Source organism: Pongo pygmaeus, chromosome 2 (assembly GCF_028885625.2).
Source record: "Pongo pygmaeus isolate AG05252 chromosome 2, NHGRI_mPonPyg2-v2.0_pri, whole genome shotgun sequence".
In the NCBI taxonomy this organism is placed as follows: domain Eukaryota; kingdom Metazoa; phylum Chordata; class Mammalia; order Primates; family Hominidae; genus Pongo; species Pongo pygmaeus.
Window position 1 is genome coordinate 66952944 of NC_085930.1, and position 14074 is coordinate 66967017.

The following is a 14074-nucleotide window of genomic DNA, read 5'->3' on the forward strand; positions in this document are numbered from 1 at the left end:
AGACAGGTGAACAGGTGGACCGTAGATCACGGTAATGGGGAAGAGACTGAACTGAGCTGCAAACAAAGTGCTAGGAGCTGAGGGCATGAATGAGGGAAGGCAAGCTAAGAAGGCTTCCAGGAGGAGGTAGCATATGAGTTGGAAAGTGGGGGGATGAGTAGACACAACAAGGTGGCATGAACCCAAATGCTTTCTAGCCTGACCTCAATATTACATCAGCTGCTTTTAGTGATTCTGAGTTCCCTCATTTCTTTCCATGTTTCTTACAAAGCCGATTCTTGTTTCTAGGCAACAGTTCTTTTTTTTCTTTTTAAATTAATTAATTGTGTGCATATGGGGAGAAAAATACCTAATGTTACCTTCCCAAGATACATAAGAAGGTATTTATTTGACAGGATGGCTATGGGAGGTGGGGGAGAAAAATATGGTTTTATCAGATGGTCTTAATTTGGAGGTCATGGAGAGCCTCTCCTAACCTGAGGGCCCAGCAGAGACAATGAGAAGAGGGGCCCACATAGAAGTCCCAGGCTGGTGCACACGGTGCCCGAAGGTGCCAATATCATCATGGGAGCCTATTCTCAGAGATGCCCAGAAAAGCCTGCTTTGAACGTGAGACCAGTCATAGGTAACTGCTGTAGAGGCCAGTAGCTGACGTTGTTACTTCACCCAGAAGTTATTCTTAGGGATGGCCCAGGCGTCCATGTGCTCACCATGACAGATCAACCCAGCGTTCCCCTGGTGAGTGTGACTCCCCTCTGTGAATAACAGCCGCGGCCTTTAGCTGAGCACTTGCACATGAAGACACTGTGCTGAGGGCTTGATGAGAACTTCCATTAGATCCTCACCATGACCCGCTAGGAGGAAGCATAAACCGAGTGGCAGAGGGCACTAGACCTGACCCGGGTCACACAGCTGGTCACTTTTAGAGTTGGGAGTTGATGTCACACACCCACTTCACCCCGTGCAGCCCGAACCATGCCACTCACCTCTGTCAACATCACGAGGCCCAGAAAATAGGAGATAACAGACAAGGCTAGGATGAGCAGCTCCCGCCGGTAACCCCTCCGGAAGACCTTGGGGTACATGTCCACCACGGCGGTCACCAGGCTTTCCACACACACAAACTGGACGGGGAGATACGATGGTGTGAAACTCAAGGACAAGGCTGCTCCTGGTGGCCCAGGCTCTGGGCAAGCGCAGCAGGCCTGAACCCTGGGCTTCCTTCATTCCCACACCCATTGATGCAGACGAGGGGCCTGAGGATAACAGTCATCCCAGCACTAGGGGAGCTCTAGTCATGCCCATTTAACAGATGAGGATGCTGAGGCTCAGAGGTGGAGAGTGACCTGCCCAAGATTATTCAGCAAAGACGTGGCAGTCAGGACTTGAGCTGGGGTCTTCAGACTCCAAATCTAGTACTACTCCTTCTCCCACATGCTGCCTGTCACATGCCTGTGTGCTGGGCTCTGTGCTGGGGTCGACAACTTAAATGAGACCAGCCCCTGCCCTTGAGGCAAGGCTGGGATTTCTGTGCCCATAGTGGGAGTTACGTGCTCTGCTGATGGCAGGCTCTGGTCTGTCTCTGTGGTCTCTGGGGTTGGGATGCTTCCCTGCCCTTTGTTTCTGGCAGATGAGGCCCCTCTGCTGGGTGGAGGGCAATCAGAGGTGAGCCAACTTCCAGCTCTTTGTCTCTGCTGGGTGTCTTTGGGCCCCAGCCAAACGACGCAGGCATCAATGGCTGAGTTTGAGCCACTAAGCATCTGTATCCTGTGTGCTGAGTACAGGGCCAGGTACACAGTATCTGCCCAGTTCCTACCCACACATTAACAGCCAGCCTGAATACCCTAGGATACCAACCACCCCCTCACCTGGTTCTCATGGCACTGGGGGCAGATCTGCATGAACCTTTTCCTGATCACTCTTGTCCCCCACTCAGGACAGCCCATCCCTCTCCTCTGTGCCCTGAGCACACCCCTCACTCTGGGGGTCCTTGCCTGCTTATATCTGTCTCCTTACAAGCAGGTGGGATCCTGGAGGGAAGGGACCACATCATTGTCATCTGTCTATTTCCTGTGTCTAGCTCAGGGCCCCTGGCACAGAGGAGGGAGAGGCTCAGGAAATGTTTGCTAAATTAATAATAATTACAGGAATAACAGCAAACACATCATACCTGCGATGTGCCAGGCTGTTTTAGGCAGTTAGCGTACATTAATTTATGTAGTCTCTGCATGGTCTGTACTATTATTATTCCCATTTTGTAAATGAAGACACAGAAGCACAGAGGAGGAAGTACGCAATTTACCCAAGGTCACACAGGCGATAAGTGGCAAAGCCTGGATTTGAACGAGGTGATCTTACTCCAGAGCTGGGCTTTACCCACCCCACTGCCCTGCCTTGAGGGAGGGAGGAGGAGTCAAGGGTTCTTTTGCCAGCCACCTTGTTGGGACGCGCCCCTTCCCTGGAGCCATTTGTCGGCTCCAAATCCTTTCTGATTCACCTCTGCCTCCCCAGAAAAGGTGTTTCAATAATCCTTGTGCAGACAAAGGGAATGAGGCACAGAGAGGCGAGGTGACTAGCCCAAGGCACACAGCTGGCAAGTCATGGGGCTGGGACTCAAGCCCAGGCTGTGGCCTCGCAGCTGCTCTGCCTCAGCAGCAAGGGCTGGCTCTGTCTATCCTTTCTCCAGGTCCTAGGGAAGAGGATGGGATGCAAAGGAGGTTGTTTATCCAGGATCGAAACTGACGAGACACCGCAGTGTGTAGGCCAAGAGGCAGACGGGCCCGGGTGCACGACCGAGCAAGTCACTCAGTATCTCTGAACCTCAGTTTCTTTTTCTATAAAATGGAGGCAATGAAAAAAGAGCCCCCAGCCCATGTGGTATTGTGACAATGAACTGAGAATGTATCCAAGGCACACAGCAAGGGCAGCATGCATGGGGGTAGGCAGAGTGGCCGCCACTTTTTGTGCCAGACCTCGGGCCCCCAGGCCCAAGTGCTGGTTTAGCTCAGCCCAGGGACTCGCCAAGCCGAGGCCCCAGCCCCTGCCTCCCTCTGCCAGGCAGGCCTGGCCTGTCACGCATAAGCTGCCAATCCCTCCGAGGCCTCTGCCCGCAACAGCAACAATAAGGGAAGATTATCAGCAGAAACACCCGGTGATTTGGCTTAGCAGCTTCTGGGAAACCGATCAGGCGAAGAAATTGAATTGGACTCTGATGGCTTGACAGACATACTGGCTGTGGGGCTTGGGTGCCAAGTGACTCAACTGGCACAAGGTCATGGGTGAGGGCAGCACTCCCACAGGCTGGGCTGGGTGTGTCTCCCTGGGGGTCTGACTGCTTTGCCTGCAGAGCCCCCTGCACAGCACAGCACTGGTTGGCCGAGAGACCCGTCTCTGAGGCAGGGAGGCTGTGGCTGGGGGAAGTTCTCCAGGGCTCCTAGGGAAAACAGCTGTGAGGACCAGCAGGCAAAGGGTGGGTTTCAGGGACTGTTGGGGGAATGGTCTGGGAAAGAGGCCGGGCACCTGGGATGGGAGTCTGGAGTGTGCTCAGTGCGGGAAGCGAGCGCCTGCGCGCTGTGTGGCAACAAAGGGAAACCGAGTGCATGGGTGAGTTACTAGCTCCAGGTCTACCCCCTTCATCAGGGAAGGAGGCTGCCAAGCAGGGGGAGGTTGGCAAGGGGCCTCTAGGGAGGGCCGAGCACAGAGGCAGGCAAGCAGTGGCAGGGCAGAGCTGGTGGTAGCATCCAGGACAGAGATGGAGGAAGAGGAGGTGCTTTTCTCTGTGTCCGTGTCCTCAATGATTGGGTTGGGATGGGGACATGCATGCTGTGGGACTCACTCTCTGAGACTCTCTTCTGCTGTGCCAGGCAGTGCTGTTGGCAGGACTGGTTGAGCAGAAGGGAAGTATTTAGCAAATTTTTCTAAACCTGAATTGAGAGTTGGGAATTACGGTAAGGAAAACAGTGTTTGGGAAGGCTTAGAGGGGCCGGAACAGACATTTGTGGGTAAGCATGGAGCCCACCTGGTGGATGGGGGGGTGCAAGGGTTGCTGGGAGGGAAGTGGAGGGTGGAATGGGGGACAGTGGGCAGGGCCCTGATGCCAGGGCCAGGTAGGAGTGGCTGGGCCTGGGGAGCCACTCCTAAGGGTGGCGTCTGGCCTCCTGGCCCAGGCTCCCATCCCTCCTGGGCTCCCTCTCCCCATGGCCCCTTACCTGGCTGTCCAGGCCCAGGAAGATGAGCATCATGAAGAACAAGGTGGCCCACAGTGGGGAGAGAGGCATCATGGTGACCGCCTTGGGGTACGCAATAAAGGCCAGGCCAGGGCCTGGAGCGAGGGAGAGAGAGAAAGCCACTGGGTGGAGTCCCATCCCTCATACAATTGCTATTTTAATCCAGTGTTTACTGAGTGCCTCCTCGGCGCCAGGCACTGTGCCTGCCTCTCACTCAAATCACTTCTGTTTCCCAGCCACCCCATGTGGTTGGTGCTATTCTGATGCCCATTTTGCAGATAAGCAAGTTGAGGCAGAAAGAGGTAAACAAGGGCCTTGGAAGGGTCAGGATTCAAGCCTAGGTTGGGCTGATCCATGGACCTTCCTCTGGACATTTCTCTACTGTTATCAAGGGGCAAGGTGCAGTTTCTTGTTAAAATGCAGATTCTCAGGCCTACCCAGCGATTCTGACTCTGTCTGCCCAGGGGGAGGCAAGGACCAGGTACCCAGTGGTTGTGGTGTAGGTAGGTCGGGTCCAGGCTGGAGAAATGCTCTTCCACCCTGGCAGCCTCTTCCTTTGGTTTCCACTCTCATTTCCAGGTCTGCACTCCCTTGTTTTAGTTGCTTCACATAGAGGGCTGGGTTAGCGTGTCCTCTGGATGAACTTTATCAATGTCAGCAGACAGATACCTGAGAGTTTAGCCCTGTGGCACAGTGGTCAAGAGGACAGGCTCTGTAGCCAGGTGGCCTGGGCTCAAATCTGTTTTCTTAGCTGAAATATGGGGATAATAAAGTCCTACCTAAAAAAAGTGGTTTTGAGAATTCAGTGAGATGACACAATAAATGGAAAGCACTGAAGCAGGTAAATGCTTAATAGACATGAAATCTGACGATTTTTTACTTTAAAGAGCAGCTTCATTAAGGTATAATTTACATACAATAGTTTAATGAAGTTTTAAAAAGTGTATACACCCAGATAACCACCACGACAATCAAGCCATGGCAATCAAGCTATAGAACACTGCCATTGGCCCCTTGGGCCCCTCTGCTGTCTCTTCGCCTCCGTTCCTCATCTTCACTTTGGGCAACCATCAGTTCAATTTTTTTTCGTCCTCGGATTAGTTTTGCCTATTCTACCTAGGAGTGGAATTGCTGGGTCATATGGCAATCATATGTTTAACGTTCTAAGAAATTCCAAACTGATTTTCAAAGTAGCTATGCCATTTTACAGTCCTACCAGCAATGTTTCCAATTTCCAGTGGCTCCCCATCCTTGCCAACACTTGATATTGCCAGTCTTTTAAGATGTGTCATTACACTGGGAGTGAGATGTTATATCATAGTTTTCATTTGCATTTGCCTGATAGCTAATGACATTGAGTATCTTCACATGTCTATCGTCTGTTCATATGTCTTCTTTTGTGAAGTGATGGCTTGATTTTTTGGTCCATTTTTTTTCATTAGGTTGTTTTCTTTTTATTTGATTGTGAGAGTTCTTTATATGTTTAGGATGTAAATCCTTTATCAGAGGAGTTATTACAAATATTTTCTCCCAGTCTATGGCTTGCCTTTTCATTTTCTTAATGGTGTCTTGTGAAGAGCAGAAGTTAAAAACTTTCCACTTGTTTCCTGCTAGCATGTAAAGAAGTATAATAGATTTTATCTATTTTGTCCTTTGACCTCTCTAAGTTCACTTATTACTTTTTTTGTAGGTTCCTTAGGATTTTTGACTCACTCAGTATGTTTATCAAGAAAATTTTTATTCTTCCCTCTAATTATTTTTCTTGTTCTTGCCTTATTGCACTCTCTAGGAACTTCATTGCCATATGTATAGAGGCAGAGACAGCATACATCCTTGCTTTGTTTCTGATTTTAGGGGAACACTTTCAATATTTAATAACTGGTAAATTAATATTGGTATAATACCATTAATTAAGCCACAGAGCTTATTCATATTCTGCCAGTTTTTCTCCTTTTGCCCCCTTTTTTTCTGTTCCAACATTTAATTCAGAACTCCACATTGTTTATTGGTTGTATCTCTTTAGTCTTCTCCAGTTTGTGGCAGTCCCTTAGCCTTTTTTTGGTCTTTCCTAAACTCAACATTTTTGATGAGTTCTGGTTGTTGTTTTGCAGAATGTCTCTTGATGTGGGTTGGTCTGATGTTTCCTCAAGACTTATGCTGAGGTTGTACATCTTTTGGCTAGAAAACCACAGCAGTGATGTTATATCCTTTCTGGTGTATTGTATCAGGGGGTACATGTCAATCAATATTATTACTGGTGATGTTTACCTTGATCACTTAAGGTTAAGGTTAAACTGTCGTCTGCTAGGTTTCTCCACTATAACATTACTCTTTTTCTCTTTGTAATTGTTAACGCTCCTGCAGGAGGAAATATTTTGAGATTATGAAAACATCCTGTTTCTACTCCAACTTTTACCTACTGATTTTAGTATCCATTGGTGGGTCTTGCCTGCAACCATGATTACAATGGTGTTTGCCTAATGGTGATTTGATATTTCCCTCATTCCTTCTATATTTATTAATTATAATTCTTCTCCAAGGAATAGCTGTCCTTTCACACCATTTATTTATTCAATTATTTATGTATGTGAGTATGGACTCCTGGGTAGTTTATTCTATGGGTTACAATCCAATACTATCATTATTTATTTTGCTGTTCAAGTTATTTCAGTTTTGACCATTGGGAGTTCCTTCAGGTTGATTTCCATGGCTTTTTGACATGCCTCCAACCTTTTTTTCTGAGCACGTCCTTATTTTTTGGCATCACAAAAATGTTCTAGCTTCACCTTGTCTTGCCCTAGCCCTGAAATCAACTGCTTTGCCAAGGAGCCCTGTTTTTTTTTTTTTTAATTGAAAAATAGTGTTTAGAAACCAAGATCTGAGCCCTAGGTGTGCTCATAACTGTGGAGTATTATTGCTTTTAGGCCCTCTCAGCACACAAAGATAGGAAATATATGTATATTTATCCATGCATATACACATGAATATTTCTATATCTATCTGTACATAGATGAAAACCATGAATTTTAATATACTGATACTTCCAATTCCAATAAAAGACATTCTAGCATCTCTCCTTTCCTTATTTATAACTTCTTTCTCAGTGAGAAATCTGACTAATTATCTATAAAATATTTACCTATTTGTTCAATCCTAATATACACACTTACAACAGTTGTGGAACTGCTACCCCGTACTAACAGGAGCACAGTACCGTTATTTTTGTCTTTAGCCTTAAAATATCCAGTCAAGATGCTGTTTCTCAAAGTTACATAGGTTAGTTTTTCCTTCCCTATTCCCTTCAGCATGGTGACATTTTTCATTTGTAGTACAGTTAGGTTCATTTGTTACTGTTTGTATTCCATTTAGGGTTCCACCACAAAAAAATCATTGTTTATTTTGAGTGGTATGTGAAATATTACCAAGACTCAGAGCGAATAAAAAAATGATATATTCAGAGAAGCACTGCTTCCTTCTCATTCTTCCTCCCTCATTCCCATTCCTCCCTTCTTTCCACCCCTTTTCCAACCACCCCGAAGATAACCATCCTTGTTGGTTTCTAGTTAATCCTTTCTGTATTTCTTTTGCACAAATGAGTAGACATATTTTCTCTTCTCCCCTTCTTTTTTCACATAATGGGTAGGATACTATAGACATCTGGTTTTTAAAAACTTTTACACACACACATCATTTCAAAAAGTACTCCTCAACTTCTATTTTCTTGATTATTTTATATTGTAAATGGGTGTTAAATCTTGTTAAAGGCTTTTTAAGCATCGATGAAGCTAATCTTATGTTTTTTTGTTAGATCTATTAACATGGTACATTATATTAATGGGTTTCAATTTCTTGAAATACACTGATGCTTGTTTTATGGCACAGTATGTGGTCTATCTTGGTGAATGTTCCATGTCCACTGGAAAAGAATTCTGCTCTGCAGGTACTGAGTGCACTGTTTGATAAATATCAATGAAGTCACTGTGGTTGATAGTATTGTTCAGATCTCTATGTCTTTATTGACATTTCATATAACTAATGACATTTCATATCATTAGTTAGAGAGGGGTGTTAAAATCTCCAACTATGCTTGTGGATTTGTCTGTTTTCCCCTCTAGTTCTATCAGTTTTAGCTCCCTATATAACAAATCTCTGCTTTCAGGTACAAACTCATTAGGATTGTTATGTCTTCTCAATGAATTGCCCCTTTTATCAATATGAGGTGTTCCTCTTTATCTCTGCTAATATTTTTTGACTTGAAGTTTACTTTGTCCAACACTAATAGTCAAGCCAGTTTTGTTATGTTTATTGTTTGAATGGTATATCTTTTCCCATTCTTTTATACTTTATCTGTGTCTTTAAAGTGTGTCTCTTTTAGACATTTTATAGTTGGGTCTTTTTTTAAAAAAAATCTGGTCTGATATTCTCTGCCTTTTAATTAGTGTATCTGGTCCATTTAAATTTAATATAAGTATTAATATGGTTGGATTTAAGTCTACTATTTTGTATTTGTTTTCTTTTTGGTTTTCTGTTTTTGTTTGCTTATTTTGTTTAGTTTTACTCTGTGGCACTTTCTTGCATTCTTTTGGGTTAATAAATATTTTTAATTTTCAGTTTTGTTTCATCTACTAGCTTTTTAGCTCTACCTCTTATTATTTTTCTGTAAGCAATTGGACCAAGACTATACGTCATAACTTATTCGAGTTAATAACATATCACTTTGCACTTTACCACACATCTGACACTTCCCACTTCTGATTATTATTTGGACATTTTCTGCCCTAAAACAGACCTCAGGACCTAACCACATCAATCATTACAAAATACAAATGGACCACATACTCCAGTTAAGAGATTATTAGGCTGGATAAAGAGGCAAGACCCAACTATAAGCTGTGTAAAATCATTCCCTAGGAGAGAGCATCCTGAGTGTAACAGCATCAGAGAGACACATGCAGGGCATGCAGGGAAGGTCAGCAAATCTCAGGCACTAGGCTTAGAACAGAACAAAATCTGAACCCTGCAAAAAGTACATTCCGTCTCCCTGGCTCAGTCTCCAAGGTGTTCTGGGACATCCCACTGAGTGTTCTGGCATCTAATTAAGTATTTTCCAAAAATCATGCCTCAGAAAGTGAGCCCAGGTCCTTCTGAGAAAGGTGAGCTGACTACATATTCAGCTGTAACTTGCATTTTCACCAATTGGCAGACTCCTAAAGAGGGTCTTGTGTGATCCACACCCCCAACCAGGGGCACAGAGCAGGCTTTCCTGCTTGATGCCAACAGCAACACAAAAAAGCAAGGCAGAAGAGACCAGATCCAGGCTGCACTGCTTATGGACTATATGCTCTTGGATGAACCACTTCATCTTTCTCAGCTACAAGGTCCTCGTCTGTAATAGGCACTGTAAAAGCTAGGACTGCTGCGTGAATAGTGCCTGCTGGAGTTGTGCAGGGCATAGTCTGCACAGCCACGATGGAGGCCCTGGTAAAACCTATGTTGCAGAGGTGCCAGGAGCATTTCATGAGGTAGTATATGAAAAAACAACTATCTTACGGCCTGAGAAGTGGGACAGAGAAAGTCAATTCCAGTGTATCAATTCAATGGAATACCACACAACTCAACGATAGCAATCTATTTTTACTGAGGGGTAAGCTCCTCATGCTTTATTATAAATGGAAGAACTCAGCCTACATAACGCCAAGGATAATATGATCCAGTTTTGATCACCACGCTTATAGCTATATATGTATGAAAAATCCTAGCGGGATAACCCCAAGGTGTTGCGTTGGATTTGAATTTTTTTTCTTCTGTTAATGTTTCTCTGTTTTTTCCACAATGAGTATTCTTTCAATTTGAATAAGAAAAAGTCCAACATTTAATTTTAGTTGGATTTTTTTCTTCCTATTACTCCTCTCTGGGACTCCCCTCCAAAACGGGAGCAATGATAAAATGAGCAACAACAGTGCTGTGGATGCTCTGTCTCACGCAACACTGCGAGGGAGTTTCAGGGTGCACACTTTACAGAGGAGGACATGGATTCTCACAGAAAGCAACGCTACTATTGAGAAGGCAATGATCCCTCCTCGCAGAGCTGCCTGTGGTTGAACATGAGGAAGATGCAGGGGTGTTTTGTGAAGGGCTAGGTGTCCCGGCCACAGTGGGATGCAGTGGGAAGTACATGAGTTTGATAGCCAGATGGCCTGGATTAAGTTCCAGCTCTCTTGCTTCCAGCCCGTGTGTCCTTAGTTAAGTGACCTCACGTCCCTGAGCCTCAGTTTTCCCATCTGTAAAATGGGAGTAGCAAAAATGCCACTTCAGAGGGCTGAGCTGAGCATCATGTAAGATGATGTGTGTAACAGTTCCTGTCCAATGAGTAGGTGCCCAGCAATTGAGAGCTTTGATCATACTCGTATCCTCTGGTCTAGCTTGTACCCCTGATTTCAGCAGGGGCCCCTGCATCTCTGATAAACATGACCAAGAGCAAGGTGGACTCTTAGCAGTCATGGAGCAGAGCTTGCTGATCAGCTGCCTCCTTTGACATCCACACCCCTTGGCCTGCCGATCTTGGTGGCTCAGAGGGGTGCTTCCCTGACTGCACACGCCAAACCTAAATAGCTACACCCTGGACTGGGGCTTGAGAGGGAGGCGGGTCAGTTGTCACAATGAGTGGGGGCAGGATTGGCCTTGAGTAGATGGAGGCCAGGGAGGCCAGATGCCCTGTGCTGCTCTTTAAAAAAATGTCCCACTGGACATGCTTGTAGGTGAAAAACCTATTTATACTTATCTGAGGTTAGACTCCATTTGTCATGTAAACACAAACTATGTACTTTTTCATATGCACTTAATTTTCTGGAAATTCAAATACCATGTAAATCAAGGAAAGAGTTTTTCACCATTTTGCACAATCACTCAAACAATGATAACCCTGCTCGTGGTGGGTTTGCTACAAACACATGTCAATCTATACTTAAGGCTGTCACACTCATGGTGATTCTATGTCTAGAACAGGGAAAGGGAGGGAGGGAGGGGGAGGTGCTCTCCAAGCAAAGGGAAAGCATGTGCAAAGGCCCTAAGGGAGGAGGAGAGAGTTAACTTGCAGAAGTGAAGCAGACTGCTGTGGTGGGGCCGAGTGAATGTGGGGGAATCATGGGTGGTGAGGCTGGTGGGGCCACAGGAGCCGGGCAATACAGGGCCTTGTGGCCATGCTGAGTCCAGCACTATGAGAAGCCAAGAAAGGCTTTTCATCAGAGAAGACATGTTCAGATTTGCATTTTGAAAAAAAAAAATCCCTCTGCACGGTAGAGCATGGAGTGGAAGTGACAATAGCAGAGGCAGAGAGTCCAGTGAAAGGTTTCTGAGCCATCCAGGTGAGCAGTGATGGTGGCCTGGGCTAGTGGGGAGACAGTGAAGCTTGGGAGAAATGAATGAAGTGGGCGACAGCATCTACAAAACTTAGGGATGCCTTGGATTTGGGAGGGAGGAGGTGTCGAGACTTTCTTCCTAGGTAATTCCCAGGATCCTGGATTGTGGATGAACGGTGGGGCCCCTTTCTGAGGCCTGAATCCAGGAGATGTGTGAGCCGAGGAGGAAGATAGCATTTCCATGATGACCATCACTCCCGGCCTCCCTCGCCGCCTTTTCCATCCCCACCTTTGGCGAACTTACCTGACTCTGCCACCTCAGCAATGGGTACCCCCTGCTCGTACGCCATAAAACCCAGGACTGAGAAGATGGCAAACCCAGCCACGAAGCTGGTGCCACTGTTCAGGCAACAGAGCATGATGCAGTCCCTGTGGGGAAGCAGCGAGAGGCACTAGGGTCAGAGCGGGCAGAACCGGTGCACGGCTCGAACGTTCTCCACCCGAGCACCATGGCTGTCCTGTGGGACAGGCAGGGAAGTGCGGGCACAGGCAGCTCTGTTTTTCTGATGGAGCACTCATGGTTCAGAGAGGTTAGGTGGCCGGCCCATGGTCACACAGCTTCTCCTGAATTTCTAGAAGGTAAGGTAGGTCACGAATCAGAAGCATGGAGCCAGCATGGAAAGAGAGGCTGGCATATGGGAAAGTGCAGAACTAATGAGAAAATACTCCAAAACACACCGACACTCCTCCAAGTCCCTGGTAGGAGAGAAAGCCTGGGAAAGTATTTCTGCGAGCTCAAAGCAAGGAGGGCAGGAGAAGCCTCCATGGGAGAAATGGGGGCTTCTCAGCCAGGGGAGCAATGAAAGGCCTTGCACCTGAAGCTCTGGCAGCCTCTGGGGGAGAGGCTTTATGGTGACATTCATCCTGGCCAAGCTGTTTACTGGAGCAGCATCTGCCAGACCTGAGTCTGTCTCTGCTCTGCTGCTGCGAGGGAGCAGCCCCTTCCAGGTTGAACCCTTGCATGGAGAGTTTTATCAGAGCAGTGACTGTCCCCTGCTCTTGGGCGGGGGGGACTCACCAGCTAAGAAGCACCAGCATAAAGCCATGGCCCAGGAGAAATCAGACTAGAAACAATGGAACTTTGTCAAGATGAAGACGGTACCCTCGAGTCCCGGCCTGTCCTGCCTCAGGCCCGGCATCCTAAAATCACCAAGTCAGGAAGTTGGCCTCTTAGAATCTCAACCACTGCAGTGCCTGGACTGAGACTCAGGCATACAATCCATGTTAATACCACATTTTATAGGGGAGGAGCTGCCAGGTGACCTTGTTCAACCTCCTGCCAGAGGCATGACTAGCCTCCATGGCATCCCTGCGGGTGGCCGGCTGACCTCTGCTTGCACACCCAGGCATGAGGAGCTGGCCATTTTTTCCAGTAGTACTTTCCCCTTGTTGGACAGCTCTTACTGCTTAGAGTGCTAAGAACTTTCTCATATTGTATTCACCCATGCTTGTTCTCTCTGATAAAGTTAGCCTTACCCTCCAAAACAGCCTGGAGTTCCTTCAGGCTTGGGAGATCTGAAGATAATGGCCCTATAGCCCCTTCAGTTTTCTATTCTCCGTTACACATTCCAGTTCCCTTACAAATTCCTTAGTTTGCTTGAAATCTGTAATACACTCCAGCTTATCCGGTCCCTCCTCAATTGTCACATCCAGAACTATTCTCAATAATACAGCAGGACTCTCACCTCCTCTTCTTCTGACGTCATACTTTTTATAAAGCAACCAAAGGTTACATTAATGTTGTTGGTGGTTGTAACATCCTGTTGCCTTGCAATGACCCTAGGAATCAAGGGTAAAGTAGAGAGAGCACTGAACTGGTGGTTGAGAGCCTTGGATTCCAATTCTCCCTGCAATATTTTTTCTTTGAACCTGATCTCACTGGCTATACAAGGTGCTTGGATAACAGAATTTCTTGGCCTTGTGCTAGATCAAATCATTTTTTCAGCAAGGAGTCACTCTCACAACCTTCTTCCTTGGAGTGAAGTATATTTCCCTGCCCTCACCGACTTTGGGCTTAGCCACATGACTTGCTTTGGACAACAGGATGTTAGCAGATGTGACATAAACAGAGGCTTGAGATGGGCTTGCATGATTGGATTTGTCCTATATCATTTCTGTGATTTTCCATGAGAACTTCCCCAGGGGAGCTGCTATCCGTTCGGCCTGGACCCCAGAATGTACACACGTGGAGTTGACTTGACCCTGGCTTGGACCTTGGAGCCAAACCCAGGGTCTTTCAGTCTACAGCCTGCAGGAGAGTCTCCCCAGCTGACCAGCAGACTTGTGAGCAATACAAGCAATCACTCGCTGTGGTCAGCCCCTGTGTGCTGGGGTTGTTTGTTACATAGCAGTATTGTGGCCATGGATGACTGATACAGGTCCCTTCAAATAACTCTTCTGGTATTGTGAATGCTGGCTGGGCTGGTATAA

The 14074-nt window shown here is 46.5% G+C and overlaps 1 protein-coding gene across 2 annotated transcripts in view; it reads right to left on the minus strand.

Annotated features, from left to right (window-relative positions):
• The window catches only part of SLC6A11 (solute carrier family 6 member 11), a 127916-nt gene that overhangs the window by 10412 nt on the left and 103430 nt on the right, over positions 1–14074 (minus strand). The window contains exons 8-10 of one of the 2 annotated variants that reach the window (XM_054481328.2): positions 11889–12013; positions 4209–4321; positions 987–1124 (exon numbers count right to left, since the gene is read on the minus strand). In XM_054481328.2, coding sequence (XP_054337303.1) covers positions 987–1124; positions 4209–4321; positions 11889–12013 — 376 coding nt within the window. The remainder of the gene's footprint in view (positions 1–986; positions 1125–4208; positions 4322–11888; positions 12014–14074) is intronic. The other variant, XM_054481329.2, reaches the window with a different exon arrangement.